This window comes from Malaclemys terrapin, chromosome 2, assembly GCF_027887155.1.
Source record: "Malaclemys terrapin pileata isolate rMalTer1 chromosome 2, rMalTer1.hap1, whole genome shotgun sequence".
Taxonomy (NCBI): domain Eukaryota; kingdom Metazoa; phylum Chordata; order Testudines; family Emydidae; genus Malaclemys; species Malaclemys terrapin.
Genome location: NC_071506.1, coordinates 118,394,098 through 118,412,037, shown reverse-complemented (window position 1 = coordinate 118,412,037; position 17,940 = coordinate 118,394,098). Strand labels below are relative to the sequence as shown.

The window sequence follows — 17,940 nt, the reverse complement described above, 5'->3', positions numbered from 1 at the left end:
TATAAACTGGCCGTGGGGAAGTTCAGGCTTGAAATTAGACGAAGGTTTTTGACCGTCAGAGGGGTGAAATATTGGAACGGCCTTCCGAGGGAAACGGTGGGGGCGACGGACCTGTCTGGTTTTAAGATTAAGTTAGATAAATTTATGGAGGGAATGGTTTAATGGTAAAACATAGTAGTCAAGGAAAACCAAACAATGGTAGGTAAATCGTATAATGGCTGACAGGGGTCAGGCTGGTGACTCTTGCCTATATGCTCGGGGTCTGACTGATCGCCATTTTTGGGGTCGGGAAGGAATTTTCCTCCAGGGCAGATTGGCCGAGCCTCTGGAGGTTTTTCGCCTTCCTCCGCAGCATGGGGCAGGGATCTCTAGCAGGAGGGTCTCTGCCGATTGAAGTCACCTAAAACAGGATTGGGGACTTCAACAGCAGAGTCCAGGGAAGGGGTAGGAACGGTTTTATGGCCTGCAGCATGCAGGGGGTCAGACTAGATGATCATAATGGTCCCTTCTGACCTTAAAGTCTATGAGTCTATGAGTCTATGAGTCTATGGTTATAGTGGACCACAAGCTAAATATGAGTCAACAGTGTGATGCTGTTGCAAAAAAAGCAAACATGATTCTGGGATGCATTAGCAGGTGTGTTGTGAGCAAAACACAAGAAGTCATTCTTCCGCTCTACTCTGCGCTGGTTAGGCCTCAACTGGAGTATTGTGTCCAGTTCTGGGCACTGCATTTCAAGAAAGGTGGAGAAATTGGACAGGGTCCAGAGAAGAGCAACAAGAATGATTAAAGGTCTTGAGAACATGACCTATGAAGGAAGGCTGAAAGAATTGGGTTTATTTAGTTTGGAAAAGAGAAGACTGAGAGGGGACATGATAGCAGTTTTCAGGTATCTAAAAGGGTGTCATAAGGAGGAGGGAGAAAACTTATTCACCTTAGGCTCTAAGGATAGAACAAGAAGCAATGGGCTTAAACTTCAGCAAGGGAGGTTTAGGTTGGACATTAGGAAAAAGTTCCTAACTGTCAGGGTGGTTAAACACTGGAATAAATTGCCTAGGGAGATTGTGGAATCTCCATCTCTGGAGCGATTTAAGAGTAGGTTAGATAAATGTCTATCAGGGATGGTCTAGACAGTATTTGGTCCTGCCATGAGGGCAGGGGACTGGACTCAACGACCTCTCGAGGTCCCTTCCAGTCCTAGAATCTATGAGTACCAGTATAAGTGCAGATGTGAATGTAAATTGCTATAGTTATACTGATATAACCCACATAGACACTCTTATTCCTGTATAAGGCCTGGGCTATACTACAAAGTTCTGCCAGCATAGCTATGTCAGGTCGGAATGTGCAAAATTCACACCTCCAGACAACATAGCTATGTCAGCAGGACCCCAGTGAAGCATGCTGTCAGAGGTGCAGTTACTAAGTAGATAGAACTCTAGAAACGTAGGTCAACCTAGCTACATTGCTCAGGGACACGTAGGGAAGCCAACCTAAGTCCCAGTGTGGACAGTGCTAGGCTGATGGAAGAATTCTTCCATCAACCTAGCTACTGCCTCTCAGAGAAGTGGATGTACTGCAACAACGGAAGAACCTCTTCCCACTCTGTAGTAAGCACTACACTACAGTGGTGCAGCTACAGCACTGGAGCTGTGACTTTGTAGTGATTGTAGTGTAGACATACCTGCAGTGTCTACACTAAAGGACTATGGTGCAATAGCTATGCCGGCATGGGCTCTATAGTGTAGACACAGCTCTACAGTGAGAATTTACATCAGCATAGCACCGTCTCTCACGGGTGTGAAACATCCACATCTCTGAGATTTAGCTATGCCGACCACCTAACCCCCGTAGCCAGTGATAGGTCGATGGACTTTCTTCTGTCGACCTAGCTATCACCTCGCAGAGAGGTGGATTACCTGTGCTGATGGGAGAACCCCACCCATTTGCATAGGTAGTGTCTACACTGAGGCACAGTGGCTGTACCCTAAGTATCCCCATGCACAGACGGCTCAAATTAACTAAATTGGTTTAAAAATCACATCTCAAGGTAAACCACTGCAACGTTGTGTGTGGCACAGGCTTAAGGAGGGCCACTTTGGTGTAGAGTGACCAGATGTTCTGATTTTGTAGGGACAGTCCCAATATTCAATATTTGTGGCTTTTTCTTATATAGACGCCTATTACTCCCCACCCCATCCCGATTTTTCACACTTTCTGGTCACCCTACCTTGGTGTGGCTGTCTGGTGGCACAGACCATCCATCCCCATGGTGTGAGCGACATGGGCACAGCACTGTCCAATGGGGCCCAAAGCCATCACCAGCCGTTAGGTGTGTGGGGGGCAGTGGTCCCCAGGGCTGTACACTCATTCTGCCAATGGGCAGGAGTGCCAAGTCACCAGCATTGGGCCTTCCCAAGGGCAGCAATGAGGAGGAGCATGCAGGGGTCCCTCAGGCGAAGCCCCGCGGCCCCTCCAGCTGCACATGGGTGGCACTGCACCAGGTCGCAATGCCACTCACTCAGCTTTGGGGCCTCCGTTCTGCAGGAGGAGCGGGCACACGGGGCAACGAGGGTGGACGCTGCTCCCCTGGGACCAGCTCCTGCACCAGCGCTCCCCCTGGGGGCCTGCCCAGCCTCGCCTCACTGCCAAGCAGCCCGAGTCCCCTCCGTTCCCGCAGGCCTCGCTCAGCCACCGCCCCGAAGAGCCAAAACATGATCTGGCGGGTGGCCCGTGTGGGGCGACGCGAGAGCCAGGGGGTGGGGTCTTTGCAACACCGCGGCCCGCCCTGCGCCCTGCGCCCGAGGCGGGGCGGCTGGCAGCTGCGGGGAGCGGGAATGGCTCGGCCGGGCGCTGGCGGGGCGCTGCTGCGGGTTCTCCTCTCCCAGCTCCCGCCGGCCGCGCGCGGGGCGCCGCTGCTCGGGCTCCGGGGACCTGCTGCTGCTGCTGCCGCCTACGGGTAAAGTCAGCCCCGGCTCTGCCCGGCCAGGCCGCGGCGCAGCCCGCGCGGAGCCGCCCCCGCCCCCCAGGGCGTCTCAGCCCCGTGCTGCTGCTGGGGAGCCTCGGGGAGGTGTTTTGAGGAAGGGGTGGTGTAGTGCTTTGGGGAAAGCTGGGGGCGTTGGGGGGATCGGGCTGTGGGGTGTTTGGGGGTTGGGCTTTGGCAGTAGGCTCTGTAGGGATATTGGGGGGAGGGCGCTTTATTTCCTTAGCTTCCTTCTTCTGCTATAAGGACCCGTCACTAGTCTCCACCCCCTACCCCCATTCTCCTCTTTTTGAGCTCTAGACTGAGTCCCTGTTCCCCCTCCCTTCTCCCCTCCCCCTCCCCCAGTGCCACGCTGCACCCCTAGCTCCTCTACTAGGGGCCAGCGGCCTCCTGGAAGCAGCCAGGGTTGCTAAGGGATGTGGTAGGGAAGAAAGACTGAGGAGGGAAAAGGGAAAGTTGACAGCTGAATTTTAAAGCTGCCCCTGCAAATCCATTCTTCACGCCACAATCCTTTGCCCCCAGCCAAAGCCCAGCTTGGATTTGTGGCGTAGCTGAAACTGAAGTGGCGTTCCCTTGTCCTTCACAAATTGCACCCCATTTCTGCAAAGCACAATGCTGTAGCATGATTTGTGGATACAATACAAATGTGGTTTCAGCCTATGGAGGGTGCAAGGCTGAGCCAGGCTTTAGGGGGCAGAGAACCACAGTGCTGTGCTAGAAGTAGATGCACCAGCACAGGCTTGCTGGGCACTAAAGTTCAGGGCTATGGGCCTGTCGGCCTTGGCCCTCTCTACATTACAGGTAGGAAAAGTTTTTAAACATTGTTTTAAAAACAAGTTTTCTGTGTACATATATAGTTGTGTTGGGTGGTGTGAAATGAGGCATACCTTCTTTAAAACAGGTTTCAGACACTGTTCACATCTAGTTCCGATGCCCTGTATATGCTGGCCAACATAATCAGGCAGAAAACTAGCTTCTCAGCCTCCGCAAGTTAGGGTGGCTGTGGTCAAGGGGATCAAATCTGTATTAGCATGATTCTAGCACAATTTCTGACCAGCATGGATTGAAATTGTATTTTTTTGAGAATTAGGTTGTACAGACTTACCCTCTCTAGAGTATAGTCATAAAACATACTTTGCAGACCACACATTGCTGATCGCAGTTTCTCCATCCAATGTGCTGGAACCCTCCTAGTGACATCTTTAAGAACATAAGAATGGCCAGACTGGGTCAGACCAAAGGTCCATCCAGCCCAATATCCTGTCTACTGAAAGTGGCCAATACCAGGTGCCCCAGAGGGAGTGAACCTAACAAGTAATGATCAAGTGATCTCTCTCCTGCCATCCATCTCCACCCTCTGACAAACAGAGGCTAGGGACACCATTCCTTACCCATCCTGGCTAATAGCCATTAATGGACTTAACCTCCATGAATTTATCTAGTTCTCTTTTAAACCCTGTTACAGTCCTTGCCTTCACAACCTCCTCAGGCAAGGAGTTCCGCAGGTTGACTGTGCGCTGTGTGAAGAACTTCCTTTTATTTGTTTTAAACCTGCTACCCATTAATTTCATTTGGTGGCCCCTAGTTCTTATATTATGGGAACAAGTAAATAACTTTTCCTTATTCACTTTTTCCACACCATTCATGATTTTATATACCTTTATCATATCCCCCCTTAGTCTCCTCTTTTCCAAGATGAAAAGTCCTAGCTTCTTTAATCTCTCCTCATATGGGACCCATTCCAAACCCCTAATCATTTTAGTTGCCCTTTTCTGAACTTTTTCTAATGCCAGTATATCTTTTTTGAGATGAGGAGACCACATCTGTATGCAGTATTCAAGATGTGGGTGTACCATGGATTTATATAAGGGCAATAAATATTCTCCGTCTTATTCTCTATCCCTTTTTTAATGATTCCTAACATCCTGTTTGCTTTTTTGACTGCCGCTGCATACTGCGTGGACGTCTTCAGAGAACTATCCACGATGACTCCAAGATCTCGTTCCTGATTAGTTGTAGCTAAATTAGCCCCCATCATATTGTATGTATAGTTGGGGTTATTTTTTTCCAATGTGCATTACTTTGTCCCATTTAACACACAAACACAACACTACCACTGAGGCAAATAATTTCCATTTCATTATCAAGCTACCATGCCTTTAGGGGGCACTGATCTATCTGATCCTGTGCATACAGTCAGTTCTTCCAAAACAGAAGACCTTTGTTCCTGTCAAAATCAAGGAGGAAGATACAAGGAGCAGAGAATCTCTTAGATGCATAGATGGGACAAACAAAACTGCAAATTTTATCTTGGAAGTCATAAAAGACATGCATGGGCTTGTTGTTTGGCAAAGGCAATAAAATTGCTCTTATTTTTACATGCTTCAATAACATTTTTCTACTATGCCTAATGTTTTTTGACAAACCAGTAGCACTCTGAGTGTTGCCTATTCTAAGTAGGGAGTGAAATGGACTACCTCAAGCCTGTTGAAAAAAATAGAGTGGTTAATTTTTTGAGATTAGCATTCTGATTTGCTGATTCTGCCTTTTCCCTGACTGATTACATATTAACTTCACAGTAATGTGATGATTTGCTGATTTTGTGGTGCAGCCCCTCACTTAGTCTTCATCCAGATAAAAAGGTCTGTATATATTGACTATGAAATTCCAACAGTCTCTTTTTACTTGGCTCAAGAGCAAGTGTGAGGCAGCATCACACATTCAGCAGAAGGTCACTTCATATGAAGTTAATAACTAGTCAGAGGGAAAGGCTACAGAATGTGTAAGTGCAACATGAAAAAGGAAAGCAGTATAGTTTTTCTCCAGAGGTCTGTAAAAACAACACTTCAGTGCCCACTTTAAAAAAAGGCAACAGGAGGGTAGTTTTGTCAGTAAAGTTAGGAAGGGTTTTTTGCAATTTTTAAAATGGTTTCAAGCAATGGGATATTAAATGTTCCTACAAGGGTTAGTTAAAATTGAGTTGAGGTGCTCATTCACCATGGTGAAGGATATAGTCAAATAAGCTGCATGGAATGGAATTTTTAAATCAAAAGAAAAGTGCTGTGTTTTACTATTTTTTTTTAAATAGGCTGTGCTTTCTATTAATAAGTGTTGTTCAAAAATTGGGCAAAGGACATGCCACACTTCTTACCATGAGCTCAAAAATGTAGCTGCATCATATTTGGTTATGAAACTTGGTTTATATGTATAGATATTTACAGTAGGTACAAAAAAGCTTGGTTGATCTGTTTTAATAGTCAAATTAATTTGTTAAAACATATCCCCATAACAGGTAGTCAAAATTTATTAAGTTATAAATGGCATAATGACTCTTCCAGTATGAGCCATAGTCATGAAAACTAGTTCCAGACTTGCACCCCAATCTTCAAAGGATTTGTGTAGATGGAGCATATAGATCTAATTGCAGGATCAGAGCCTTAGTTTGGTACATGCCATTACCAACTACAGCAGGAATTGGCAACCTTTGGCACGCGGCTTGCCAGGGTAAGCACCCTGGTGGGCGGGCCGGCTTGTTTACCTGCCGCGTCCGGAGGTTCAGCCGATCGCGGCTCCCACTGGCTGTGGTTCGCTGCTCCAGGCCAATGGGGGCTGCAGGAAGCGGCGCGGGCCGAGGGATGTGCTGGCCGCCACTTCCCACCGCTCCCATTGGCCTGGAGCGGCGAACCGCGGCCAGTCGGAGCCGCGATCGGCTGAACCTGTGGACACGGCAGGTAAACAAAGCGGCCCGGTCTGCCAGGGTGCTTACCCTGGCCAGCCGCGTGCCAAAGGTTGCCAATCCCTGAACTACAGTATTGTGTTACATAAACACTTAGTTTATGTACAGTCTGGGCTGCCTTCTTGTGAATAAAGGACTGCAATTTAATTCCACTACCATGAATAGGCATAGGAGTTTGCACAGCCATTGTTTGTTCATTTTGGGTTGCTTTATGAAAAATGATTTAAAGTAAAAGTAATTCAGTCCTGAAATCAGTCCTGAATGTAAACTATGTGGCGGGGGTTATGCCAGCCTCCATGTTTAGAACAGAGGTAAGCATAATGTCAAAGCTTAATAAAGAACAAAACAATCTCACTAAATCATGAAGTTGTTTTGTGAGTGGCATAGAAAGAAAGTTTCTCTCAACCTTAATGCTTTAAAATAACATTCTTACAAAAAAGCAAATAAAACTCTCGTTGACTTCAATGGGGCAAAGATTTCACCCACGATACTTAAGGCAGGTAAAGTAGTAAAATGAATAAAGGTTAACCATTAGGTAACCAAATGGTGAGACGTCCATATGTGTTTTTTGTTTTTTAAAGTGAGATAAGTTAGTCAAAAGAGTACTGCAACTATTAGGATATAAATTAATTGGAAGACAAAATGCAAACTCCTATGTCTATTTTTGAATGAGGTAAGTGTGTAATACAGAGGTATGCCAGAAGACAAGAACCATACAGTGAAATCATAGAATAGTGTTGTACTTAAAGATCATTAATAACATCAAAGTACAACATTCTGTAATGAAAACAAAGTGTAGAAAAACATCAGTTTCACTGATGTTTCATATTTGGTGCAGTTAAAAGGATGGTATTAAACTGAGACTTAGAAATTGGTCTTTTATCCTCTTGAGCAAGACATGACTTACTGCCAAAAAAACAAAGACTTTTAAAATTATTTAAAATTCCAGTTGCCAGGACTATTCTCGCAGCTCATTTTAATGATATCCATTGACATCATTTCACAATGGATAAAATATGGAATTACAATAATCTCTCACTTCAGTCAACTATCCTTTCCTACTTAGGTTAATACCTCATGTCTGATCTGTCACTGTCTCTAAAGTGCTTTCTCAGTCATTCACACAATGACTATGTTAAAATTGCCCTTTGTTCAAATTTTACTGGTTGAATGAATGGTTGAAGTGATGTCCTTGCTTTTGGGTGGTGTTCATCCTTTTATGGACACGGCTAGAAACATTGTAGATTACATCCTTGAGGCTCATAAAATACTTCTGAAAAGCAGATTTTTTACAGGAATTGGCTTTTGGAATGCCCCAGATTGCACCAAATGGCAGGTATTTTCAAAAAACATTTCCTGATGAAGGTCCACCTCAAAGTTTACAACAATGTTATGCAAAAAGAAGAACAGGAGTACTTGTGGCACCTTAGAGACTAACAAATTTATTAGAGCATAAGCTTTCGTGGACTACAGCCCACTTCTTGGTGTAAATATGCACAGTATCCTGTTTAAATAACAAAGTGCAAATGTACTAATAGAAGTTTGTTTGCCCAATGGTATTATCTCCCTCCTTGATTATGGCTTAGAAAAAACATTTTTGCTTAAATGGGAAAATGAATAAATATCTCAGTCTGTCACCCCATCTCTTTGCAAACACGCTGTGCCCTCTCCTCACCTTCCAGTACACAGTATTAATGCCAGGTTAAAGTGCAGACTTTTTGTGGGATTATTGGCAGCCTGCCCTTGGATCCAAATATTCCTGTGTGCAATACAGATCTGGTGCTATCAAACCATAACGTACAATTCCAACTTTACACGTGTTAACTAATAGAAGTACAATTAGGTAAATCTCATGGGCTATGGAGCACTAGGAAGCTTGTGGAGAAAAAGCAAGAAGGAGGGTAGAGCATCTATGTATTTCATACATGTCACTGAGGAAGCTGTCCTTTGTAGTTTGGGGTGACTGTTCCTTTGACCTGGAAAAGGAAATTACACAGGGGTGGAAAGAGGGCTCAGAAGTCCAGGGCCAACACTCACACTAGTCAGAAAAGTACTTAAACAAATATTTAAGCCCCTGGAGTCAATGGGATTTATGCACATGCTTGAAGTTACACATGTGTGTAAGTGCTTTCCTGAGTAGGGATGGATTTATGCACATGCTTGAATGCTTTCCTAAAAAAAGCACTTTTGCCAGTAGTGAGTGCTCCCTTGACTGGCCAGGACTGAGAGTAGTAGCGTAGAGTGGAGAGTAGGACTGTGTCTTCACTGCAAAATAATAGGTGTGATATTACATGGAGCTAGCTAACTTGAATTAGCTTTCTAGATGTAAAATCCTAGTAGAGACATGGCACAGGTAAGTGTTACCTTGAGGTAGCTAGTTGAGATAAAAGACTACCTGTGCCTTGTCTCCACTAGATTTTAAATTCACATAGCTAATCTGGGTTAGCTCTCTCAATGTAAAAACACACCTCTTTCTGCAGTGAAGATATAACCTGGAAGGTTAAAGCTCATCTGTGCAGCGCTTTCTCAGGGACTGGTCCGATACTGTGGAAAGAACTCCCACAGGAACTAAGCACCATCGTAAACCTCATTACCTTCCACTCCAAATGCAAGGTGCACCTCTTTGGTCTTGCCTTCTCCAAATACAACATATAGTGATACAATAAAGAAAAAGAAAATCCACTACTCTGCACACACAATTCTCCCCCTGAGGAGAGGATGGGAGAGAGAGAAAAAAACAAGTGACCAATGTTACTCATGCCACTTAATGCACTACTATAAGGTGCTCATATACTACAGTGATGAGAGCTGCATAAGAACCTACAGAGAGTAGAATAGAAGAAAACTCCCACATTTGCATATTTGAGTTCTCGTGTGGCTGGAATAGAAGTTAACACAAAAGTAAAAGTAATCAAGTTATCTTGCCTCTTCAATGGGAAATGGGTTTGTACTTTATTTCCTCAATATCCAGCAAGATTTTTGCTATTCAGAGCAGAAAAAGAGGTCATTACTCAAAATGGCGCTAATACCTCCTTTCTCTGCTCCAGCCACTTGAAACGGACAGGCTTCAACAGTCAGTTGAAAGAGACTCGAGGGGAAAAAAATAATCACTTTTCTGGATAAGTCAAATTCTACTGCACCATGTTCCTGCATTTATGGATTACACTTTGGAAACATTTAGGGTCTAAAACCATCTAATATTCCAAGTAGAAATATATATTAAAAATCAAATTAATTTACATTTCCATAAATATGTAGCGGGTTAGCAAAGGCCTAACAGTCAATGTAACAATGATCTCTCTAAGAATTATCTGATGATGGTATCAGAATTCCAAACTATGTAAATACAAGTATCTTCATCCTTTAGAATTTTTCTGTACTGTTAATTTTCCTACGCTTGTGACTGACTTTTGTAATCTTGAAGGTTTACTTCGCTACTTCTTCCTGTTGGAACATTTTACACAGTAATGTATTTTCTAATTGAACAATACCCTCTGCTCACATTACATTGAATTGAATTGTATGATGAGATTCCACCCGCTCCGCCCCCAGTTGTAGGTTTTTTCATTACACAACTGGATCATAAGTAACCATAAACCACATTCTGTTATGTAGCAACAGAGGATGAGGTTCAGAGCAACAACAGCAGCCATTTGGAAGCAGTTCAGTAATACAGTGATATTTCCTTTTAATGTTTGTTTGTTTTTAACACACTTCTGTAGGCACTTAAAGCTGTAGTTACACTGATTGTTTCTTAAAATCTCCCATTATTGTGCTACCATCAGTATCACATGACATACCGAAGCCACCATAGTTTAACATGATTATGATACAGTAGTTAAAAAAATACCAGCAGCAAGGGCTACACAGGAACCATACAAGTGGAGGTGTTACCTCCTTGCACTTAGGGGAAATAATGTATTCCTATCCCTAGGATGCTACCTTACCTATACCGGCCAGTTCGTAGGAGGTGCAAAGCCAAGGCTCTCTGCCTAGTCTCCAGATACACCTACTCAAGGGGCAAGGCGGGGTACTAAACAGGAATGCAGTGCCCCTTTAACCTGCATGCCTGGACTCAGGTACTTTGCTTAGGGCAGCAAGGGGAGTGCCTTATTCCCCATTTGCTTCCCTATGTGGATGCACAGTCCATCTCACTAACTAGACCTAATCCTTTTTGCTTTTATTCCTACTGTATCTGTCACTTCATTTGGGTACTGTATAGAACGAAGGGCTGAAAAGTGATATACCAAGGATTTTAACAACATTCCAATAACTTTAGTAATGTGCTGCACACCTCCAATAGCCAGGCTAAGAGAGTCATTCAGAACTTAGAACTTACCTCTTTTCCTTTTTGGATCTCTCAATGTTCCATCTTGCCACAGAGCACTGGCTCCTGCTCCAAGCAATGTCCTGTCATCCTCTGTGCTGGGGAGGGTAGGCAATATTACTTCTGAGGGTTTTTTGGGGGGGGGTGGGGGTGGGAGGAGGTATTCAGTAAGAGGTTTATTTTTATAACATTATTCAGATTTGAAACGTTTTGTTTTTTTCCAAAAGATACAAATTATTTTAAAAGACACTTTGCAGAACTGCACAGTATTATAAAGTAAAAATGTCAGATGCCTGACTTCCCATGTAGTCTGCCTCTATTTTCCAGTAGCAATCTGTTTGATTCTTTCTCTCTCACATCCCCTCACCCCCACAAAGGCAAACAGAACCCTTTAAATATGGCTGTGTTGTCAGTGTCTAGCATTAGTAATTACTGCATAGTCCACTGAATGACTGCACTGTAATGAGATATTAGCTTGTTGAATAATTTTCTTTTCTTCTAGTACTTCAATAACATCTGCTAAAATCAAAGTGAATGGAGTGCCGCTGCATTATAAACAGACAGGACAAGGGGATCATGCAGTTCTGCTTCTTCCTGGGATGTTAGGTCAGGAACTTTTGTCATATTAGGACTTGATATCAGTACTTTTTTCTTGATTTTTCTAAAGCTATTTTGTACTCTTTTTGTAAGATCTTTTTCAGCAACTTTTTACCTTTTTATGCATTACCTTTTAAAAACTAGAATTTGGTACATGTAATAGAGTTAGGAAAAATCAAAGTTATTTTAAACAGTTACCAGTTTTACAAAGTTATTCTTATCTAGAACACCAGAGACCTTCTAAATGCAAACATTCTAGGCCTGAATCTTCATTGCCTTGCACCTTCTGTAGTCACTCACACCAGCACAAAGTGGGTGTAAAATGCTACTATTCTGATTTAGTAATGTTGTACGTTCACTTTGCACAGGTGCAAATGACTACACAAGGTACAAACAATGGAGAGTCAGGTCCATTGTGTTCTATATTTTAGTATATGAGGACTGAATGAATGATCATCTCTAAAAAGAGTGTAAGTGCTTTCCAATTCCAGCTATAATAATGAACAATACGATGGCAGCGTTTACATCTTGTTTAAACAAGAGCTTTCTCATGAAGGGGAAAAATAGGAGAGGTGATATATATATATATTTTTTTAACAAGAATGTATGTTCACCTTTTGGTTATTCAGTTTCATAATGCATCAGTTATATTTGATTCTCAGCTGCTTTTGGAGACCCAGAGTGCACCAATGGCCAGGAATGTCTATCTAGTGGTTGCAACCTCTCCCTTTGGAGATATTTCTGGAGAGATGGTGTCAAAAAAATAGGAAGAAAAGGGACTGTCTAATTCTAATGGTGTAGGGGAAATAATTCTTAAATTGTTCATTACTGATATTGATCCTGTTTCTGAGAGAAGTCAAGAAAGGCATATGCATGAATTAAAAATTGATTTTTTGCAATGTATACGTAGTTTTATTTTGAAATGTACATGCTATAGTTTAATTATTACCACTAAAACACTAGTTGCCAGATTTTGTTGTCTTACCTATTTTAAATGTCTTTGGGCTGAAGCTTGGTGTATAATGTGTTAGTGCAGGTATGTTTTAATATTTAGTAAAAAAATAAATGACGTACTTTTTGGTGTCATTTTATAAAATGTTAAATGATTAATAGCATATTAGAGACATGAGACTTTGTGTTATAGATGGTTATAAGCAACCTATTGACCCACAGAGTCAATTGATTAATAGTTGTTTTAATGAGTGGTTAATCATTTATCCTTTATAGACTATTCATAAGGTGCCCTTAAAAAGTAACCCACTTCTTAATGGTATCAAGCACTTGGATCACAGCACTATCTACTAATAAAATTGGTAGTTGATTTATAATACCAGGGCAGTCCAATTCTTCTCCATCTAGCCTGGTATTCTGCTTCTGGCTGTGGCCTTTAAATGTTATTGCAAGGGAAGAAAACTCATCCATTAATATAATCAGCTAATTGCACCATGCTGTAGATGGTGGAGGTAATGGGATTCCTTTTTACAGCCCATGTGCTCCCATAAACTTCCACTGGTTTTGTCATGCCTCCAGTTACTCTTACTGATGTAAAAGAGCTATTTGGGGTATTCTGATCGGAATTTTAAAAGTATTTTAACAGCCACTTTTAAATTCTAGAAGTGTAGAGCCGTTTAGGATGAGATTTTGATTTACATTCTTTCAATACATCATACTAGGGCTAAATAAGTTTGATCACAAAACGGCTATCTTAACCCTTGTGTTCATAGAGATTATAGTCCAACAGAATCCTCTACACTCAGACAGCCCAACTGATTTCCTGACACCCCACCAATTTAAAAAATGTCTGAAAATATGTGTGTGAAAAATATTGCCAAATCAAGGCCTTAGATCCTACAGTAGTGGGCGCTACAGAAAACTCTTAAAATGGGTATATTACCTGGTTAACCAATACTTACCCATTGATACTACTAGAAGAAAACATGTTCATTCAGCAAAATTTTTATTCATACTGTTGTGATTAAGCAGTGGTCATGGTCCATACTATTTATCTAAATCTCTTCACTGGTAGGTGTCCCAACTAAGTGAATTTATGAAGTCCATTTGTAGCATGTATAGGGTAGTTGTAATGTGGTGATTAATTTATCAGGACATAATGTTTTTAGGGAGTAGTCAAAGTGATTTTGGACCACAGCTCAAATCTATGAACAAGCAGCTGTTCACAATAGTTGCCTGGGATCCTCGGGGCTATGGACATTCCATCCCTCCAGCTCGAGATTTTCCTCCAGATTTCTTTGAAAGAGATGCAAGAGATGCTGTTGATCTGATGCAGGTAAATCCGTTCTGAGATAAAGTCTGGTTTTCCTTAATGGTGGTGGGGAGGGGCGAAGTCAAGGATTATATGTTTTACAGTAGTAATTGCTGATATTAAATTATGCAAAAGTGCTTAAAATGGATGGAAATATGTTCTGCTTGGGAAGCTTGTTTTTTTCTTCCATCTCTCTTTTATCACACAGAAGATTTAGCCATGGAATTAATTATGTAAGTCAGCAGCACGATCTTATTCCAGAATATTTTGCCCCAGAATGTTTGTGACTTTATAGTTGCATGAAGTCCAGGAAAACTAGACCTACGATTAATAATTGTAGCTGACAAGTTCTTTAGCGGGTGATAATTAAGACATTTTGCAAGAACCTAACATGTTTAACATCTAATCCTGCAAACTAAACTGACATATTTCCATGGTAAGGTCTATTCCTGAAATAGTTAGAATGGGGAGTCAGAGGCTTCCTAAATCCACACAGAATATAATGTACACACTTATTCTGAGTACAAAGAACATGACTCATGTCTGTCATTGATCCTCCTGCTTTTTAAACCTGATTTATAGAATCAAAGTGAAAAATATGTTGTGCTGTTGTTTTGTTCTGTTTTTATAAGAACTGTGCCAAATTAATGCTAAAGGAAATCCTGACAATAAAACGTTAACTACGATATTGGCAACTTGTGAGTGGAATTCCTTATGTTAAACTACACGGTATCTTTGGCCATGTTAAGAATCCTGACAATGTAATATGTTCCAAAAATATCAGATAGGGTTTGGACAGTGAAGCCAGTTATTTCTTTTCACAGCAGCAACTTTGCAGAACCATGGGAAATTGAAAATGCAGCCTTCCTAAAGTACACTGCATAAGGAGATTAGTTGAACCAAAATAAGTCTGACAGGAAACATAGGAGAAATGTTTTTCCCTAGTCATGAAATCCAGCTGCCCCTTGCTTTACAGTATACCCAGACTAACGTACAAAGCCAGTACCACTCTGGCCAACCAGAACAAAAATGTTATCATGAGCAGGTGACAGGCTTCCAAATATGAAAGCTTGGAACTCCTCTTTTACCTGCTTCTTTTCAAACACTTAATGAATGCTTGACAGAAAAAAGATGCTGTCCTCAAAAGGAGTACATAATCAGATGCTTTGTACTCAATCTGGTAGAAAGCAGGGAAGCATCCCATCCACATTTATTCAGTGCTAAAGTTGAGAGTATAACTGACTAGATTTTTTGGCAACAGAAAACAGTGTAGCATATCTTCCACTTTTGAAGATTTGTATGTTTATAAGTACATATATTAAAGGATTATTGAAATCTCACTTATGAATAGGCTTGGAAGGATTTTTTTTTATTAAATGTCAAACTTTGGTTTCACTTTATACAAACTGATGAAAAAAAATATTTCCATCAATAGAAACTTACATATAGACAAAGAAAGAAAAAATGCTGGTTGAGAACTTATTAGAGTTTGAATAAAGGCTGTTTACTTTGTATATTTTGACATGTGATGTTGACAATTTGTGTTTTAATGGCTATAAAGCTTTATCTTTTTGAATATCAACATCCATTGTCATTAAATAATTGTCTGACACCCCCCCCCCCCATAATTGCCCGGAACTGAACATTTAAATTGATAAAAATTAAAAATGCTTAAAAATTATCCATTGAAATTATTTAAAAAAAAATAAATTCTGCCAAGCCTCTTTATGAAGCATGGATTAACTTGTTTATACATTCTCACAAATACTGTATAATAGCACAGTAGCTAAAGCAGGGGTCAGCAACCTCTGGCATGCGGCTCACCAGGGTAAGCACCCTGGCGGGCTGGGCCAATTTGTTTACCTGCCGCGTCCGCAGGTTTGGCTGATCGCGGTTCCCACTGGCCACAGTTTGCCGCTCCAGGCTAATGGGGGCTGCGGGAAGCAGCGCGGGCCGAGGGATGTGCTGGCCATGGCTTCCCGCCACCCCCATTGGCCTGGAGCGGTGAACCGCGGCCAGTGGGAGCTGCGATCAGCCGAACCTGCGGAGGCGGCAGGTAAACAAACTGGACTGGCCCACCAGGGTGCTTACCCTGGCGAGCCGTGTGCCAGAGGTTGCTGACCCCTGAGCTAAAGAATCAGCCCTACTAATGAAGAGTAGGATTTCCAGAATAAGTGTGTCCACATGGAGAGTTAGGTATAGCAGTTTAAATTCTCATCTTAGCTTATACCAGTATAACTTTCCTATGTGGACAAGCCCTCAGAACTATTGGCTTTCTACAGACTCGGGTATCGACTACACTACAAATCCTTTGCCATATAGTGATTTAGCTATTCTGACAGAGCCCCCTTGTGGAGATGCAGTGTAAACCAAAAGACAGATTGTGCTGGCATAGCTACACCATCTCCCCAAATGACATTAGCTATACCAACAGAAGCACTCTTCTGCCAGCATAGTTGTGTCCAGCCTGGAGGTTTTGCAGGCATAGCTTTGTTAGCTAGGGGGTGTGATATTTGTCCACACTCCTAGCTGTTATAGCGAGGCTGGCAAAACTTTGTAGTATAGACTAAACCTCTAGTATCTGTCTCTGTTAGACTTGGTTCATATTTTTTGAAATTTTCTTCCCAACTCACTGCTATAAGTTTTTCTTCATAAAATGAAAGCTGAGACTCTGAAGAACAATATAACAGCTTAAGACAGGTGTCAGTACTTTATATTACCATCTACCAATAAATTAGATCCCTTTTTGAAATAAAAACCTCTTTATAACATTACTAGCAGAATTTAATATGGGAAAAGAACAGTTTAAGCCTGCTTCACTGCACCCCGCTCCAATGCCTACCACTACATCCAACAAAGACCAATAAACACATTAGCATTGCTTCTAACATTTTCAGCAATGAGATTGTTAATATTGATATTTAAAACCTTCTGATACTTCAGTTTTAACATCCCATTGAGCCAAATAGGATTAGTTCATACGTCTCTGAATTATTGTTTCAGGCTGACTGCAGACTCAGGTAGACATCGCTTGTGTTGATTTACATTTCACTCAAATGAAAGCTTATGTTATACAGCAACTTTAAAACAATCTGCAATTATGTCATACCGTACATGGCCACACTACGTATGGGGCCCTGGACAGAGGTAATTTCAAGTGAAATGCAGTCATATTACAGGACCAGAGCCAGCACAAGATAGCCCACAAAAACAGGGAGCCGTAACTGTTTCCCTGATTGTCCCCACCACCCTCTCACCCTCCTCCTGCTGTTAGTGGATCTTGGTGCAGCAGAGAATGTGACCTAGAATCTCCCAAGCCCTAGGAGGGGAGTACACAGGATGAATTAAGGTCTTTGTGAGCTACAATCTTGCTCCCTTAGGAGAAGGCAGTCATTTCAACATAAACATTTTTAATTGAAACTCATCATGAAGCAGTATTTAAAGTATACCGCTATAACCAAGAACAGTTCAAATTTCAGATCAAGTTTTCAAGTGGCTTCAATCCAGCTTCACATTTAACACATGCCAAAACCATGCCTCTAAGCACACAAAAAGGTGGATTTGTACCAAACTGCTTAGATATTGAAGTACTCAGATTTTGGGTGCACACAATTGCAGGAGCTAATTTAGTGGTTACTTTTTAAAACTTGGACCCTCTAAGCCTAGTTTTCAGTGGTGAAATGCACCCATAGCTACTTACATTGACTCTAGCTGGTATTCTGAGTGCTCAGCACCTCATAAAATCAGACCCTAGCTGTTTCAAGTTGGACACCCAAAATTCAAAGCACTCTAAATTAGTGGATGCTTTTAAAAAGTTTGGCCAGTATAGGTAGCTCGCACAGATATACACTCTCTAAAACCCACAATAGATATTTAACAACAAGTGGCAGCAAGCCGGCTCTCGTTTTCCAGATTTTATTAACCTTTATATTTTCTAAGACTGCTTAGTAACTGCTTCTCAGGGCTTGTCTACACTTAAAATGCTACAGTGTAAACACTACCTATGCCAACAGGAGGGGTTCTGCCATTGGTAT

At 41.9% G+C, this 17,940-nt stretch overlaps 1 protein-coding gene across 2 annotated transcripts in view; it reads left to right on the top strand.

The window, feature by feature from the left end:
- The first annotated feature begins 2,762 nt into the window (after positions 1-2,762).
- BPHL (biphenyl hydrolase like) overlaps positions 2,763-17,940 on the top strand; it is a 24,828-nt gene continuing 9,650 nt past the window's right edge. The window contains exons 1-3 of one of the 2 annotated variants that reach the window (XM_054019024.1): positions 2,763-2,959; positions 11,549-11,652; positions 13,764-13,930. In XM_054019024.1, the coding sequence (XP_053874999.1) occupies positions 2,838-2,959; positions 11,549-11,652; positions 13,764-13,930 (393 nt within the window). In that variant the 5' untranslated portion in view covers positions 2,763-2,837. Of the gene's footprint in view, positions 2,960-10,631; positions 11,154-11,548; positions 11,653-13,763; positions 13,931-17,940 lie in introns of those variants that run through there. The other variant, XM_054019025.1, reaches the window with a different exon arrangement.